At 36.7% G+C, this 2,719-nt stretch overlaps 1 protein-coding gene across 1 annotated transcript in view; it reads right to left on the bottom strand.

Moving 5' to 3' along the window:
* CD2AP (CD2 associated protein) overlaps positions 1–2,719 on the bottom strand; it is a 118,164-nt gene that overhangs the window by 44,506 nt on the left and 70,939 nt on the right. The window contains exons 10-11 of the mRNA XM_003789249.3: positions 2,006–2,042; positions 315–377 (exon numbers count right to left, since the gene is read on the bottom strand). Coding sequence (XP_003789297.1) covers positions 315–377; positions 2,006–2,042 — 100 coding nt within the window. The remainder of the gene's footprint in view (positions 1–314; positions 378–2,005; positions 2,043–2,719) is intronic.

Raw genomic sequence — 2,719 nt, 5'->3', positions numbered from 1 at the left:
ATTCTCTTGCCTCAGCCTCCTGAATAGCTGAGACTATAGGCCCCCTGCCACAATGCCCGGCTTTTTTGTTGTTGTTGTTGTTGCAGTTTGACAAGGGCTGGGTTCAAACCCACTCACTGAGCCAGAGGCGCCGCCCTATTTCCTATCAATCTTAATAAACTAATCCCTCCCAGAAAACTCTACTCCTCACAAAATAAATACTGATCATCTATTAAAAATCAGCATAAATGATTCTATTGACGGGTTTTTTTTAATGACAATGAAAGAAATAATTTATTATTATTATTCTTTGAAAGTGGGAAATTCAGCCTCACCTTTCTCTTCAGGCTTTAAAAGAAAATACTTCTTCTCTGAAGCTATCAGCTCAGGCTTTGGAGCTAGGGTAAAAAAAAAATAATGAGGTTAATACTTTAAAAAGAAAGTAGGCTTTAAAGCAGGGGTCCTCAAACTTTTTAAACAGGGGGCCAGTTCACTGCCCCTCAGACCATTGGAGGGCCGGACTGCAGGCCCTGGGACAAGTTGGCTGCTAAGCAGGACAGGCAGTGGTGGCAAAAACCCCCGGCGGGCTAAATAAATGTCTTAGGTGGGCCACATGTGGCCTGCAGGCTATAGTTTGAGAACGCCTGCCTTAGAGCAGGAGACAATTAAACTACTAAAACATAAAGATTAGTTTAAAAATAGTATCAGATGAAACCATGATTTAACAGAAAGAACAATGTACCAAAATCACTAGACTCAATCTCTAATCCTGGATTTGCCCATATTATTCTAAATATTATAATAACTCTGTGTTCTCAGAGCCTTCTTTGTCAAATTTAGGTGTTAGAATTCATATCCTTGACCTCACCACTGTCTCTGAGAATTTCCTGAGATGATCAAAAATTTAGTTTTTTCACTGTCCAATATATGACTCCCGAGTACTTGAAATGTGACTTTCATGACTGAGAACTAAACTTTTTATGTTAATTTTAATTAATTTTTAAACAGTCTCAGGTAGCTAGTGACTACCATATTGAAGAGTGCAGCTTTGGTAAACTTCCAACACCTACTCCTATAAAAATTACCTTGCCCTTGGATTAATTAGGTCACAAAAATATAAAGCTGAAACCAAGGGTTAGAAAAGGACCAAGTTACTCTAAAAAACAGAAAATCTGTTACGAAATAAAGAAATTTATTGCACTTGTAAAAATCAGATAATGGATGATAGAATTTATGAAAATAAAGAGTCAAATTATGAAACAAATGTTAACTCATTTCTAAGGTATACTATAATTTATGCAACTATTTAAAACCATGTACTTTGTTTAACCCTTAGGATGCTCTCCAAAAGAAGAGCACATAAATAATAAGTATTTGAGAGATAAAGAAATTTATTTGAAAAGGTAGAATCACTAATTGATCAGATCAGCATATTGAATTTTCTCTCTCTCCTGTTTCTTTCTTGTTTTGAGATAGGGTCTTACTCTGTTGCCTGGGCTACGATGCAGCAGCTCAATACAATCTCATGCTCCTGAGTTTAAGTGATAACCTTCTGCCTCAGCCTCCCAAGGAGCTGGACTACATAGATGCTAATTTTTCTTTCTTCTTTTTTTATAGAGAGAGGGTCTCACTAAGCTGCTCAGGTTGGTCTCGAACTCCTAGCCTCCTGCCTCGGCCTCTCCAGGTGCTTGGATTACAGACATGAGCCACTGTGCCTGACCTATTGAAATTTTCATTTTTATAAAAAGGTTTAAAATTGGTCAATTTTATTAACTCAAAACCGCATATAACTAAAGCATCTGAATTATTTCCAAGTCCCCATTTTATACATTTATCACTTTGATAAATGACTATTAAAGCATACACACATGAATGCTCAATTTTTATATATTTCTAAAAAATTTTATAGAGCACATCACACTTGTTTCTACTAATAAAAGTTAACGGTTTATATAGACCAAATTATACCATTTTAGAATTTAAAAATACTAAAAATAGCTAACTGAATAAAGTATCTTTTACATACCTGGACCCTTAGTGGGAGGTGGTGGTTTCTTTGGTTTCTGTTGAAATAATAAGTGTAAAGAGTTGACTGGTTACATATTAAATATTTATGGTTAAAACAAATTCTGATTATTAATAATCTAAATTATATGAATGTTTCTCCTCCTTCCATCCTTGCCAAAAATTATAAAATGCTACAATCCTCACAACTCCACAAGAGGTCACTGACAAATACCTTATTTCATTAGAACAGCTTCCTTGATCAAAAGTCAAATATTCCTTGGCTCAGCACCCATAGCTCAGTGGTTAGGGCGCCAGCCATATCCACTGAGGCTGGAGGGTTCAAAAGCAGGCCAGGGCTGCTAAATAACAATGACAACTGCAACAAAAAAATAGCTGGACATTGTAGTGGGCACCTGTAGTCCCAGCTACTTAGAAGACTGAGGCAAGAGAATCACTTAAGCCTAAGAGTTTGAGGTGTGATCTGTGATGCCAGGGCACTCTACCCAGGGTGACACAGCGAGACTCTGTCTCCAAAAAGAAAAAAAAAGTCAAATATTCCAAAAATGATCACAGGATTGGACAAACCTAAATCATCTTAATGAGCAAGTGTTCTGCCATGCCTCCCCTTAAGGTTCCTAATCACTATTTTACCCATCTTTCACAGCTGAGGGAGACAGGTGGGAAAGGAGATTAGTACAAAGGAGAGTGAGATTTTTTTTTTTTTTTTTTTTTT

This window comes from Otolemur garnettii, unplaced genomic scaffold (assembly GCF_000181295.1).
Source record: "Otolemur garnettii isolate 467f Iridium unplaced genomic scaffold, OtoGar3 scaffold00031, whole genome shotgun sequence".
Classification (NCBI taxonomy): domain Eukaryota; kingdom Metazoa; phylum Chordata; class Mammalia; order Primates; family Galagidae; genus Otolemur; species Otolemur garnettii.
This window is presented reverse-complemented; position numbering and strand designations above follow the sequence as displayed.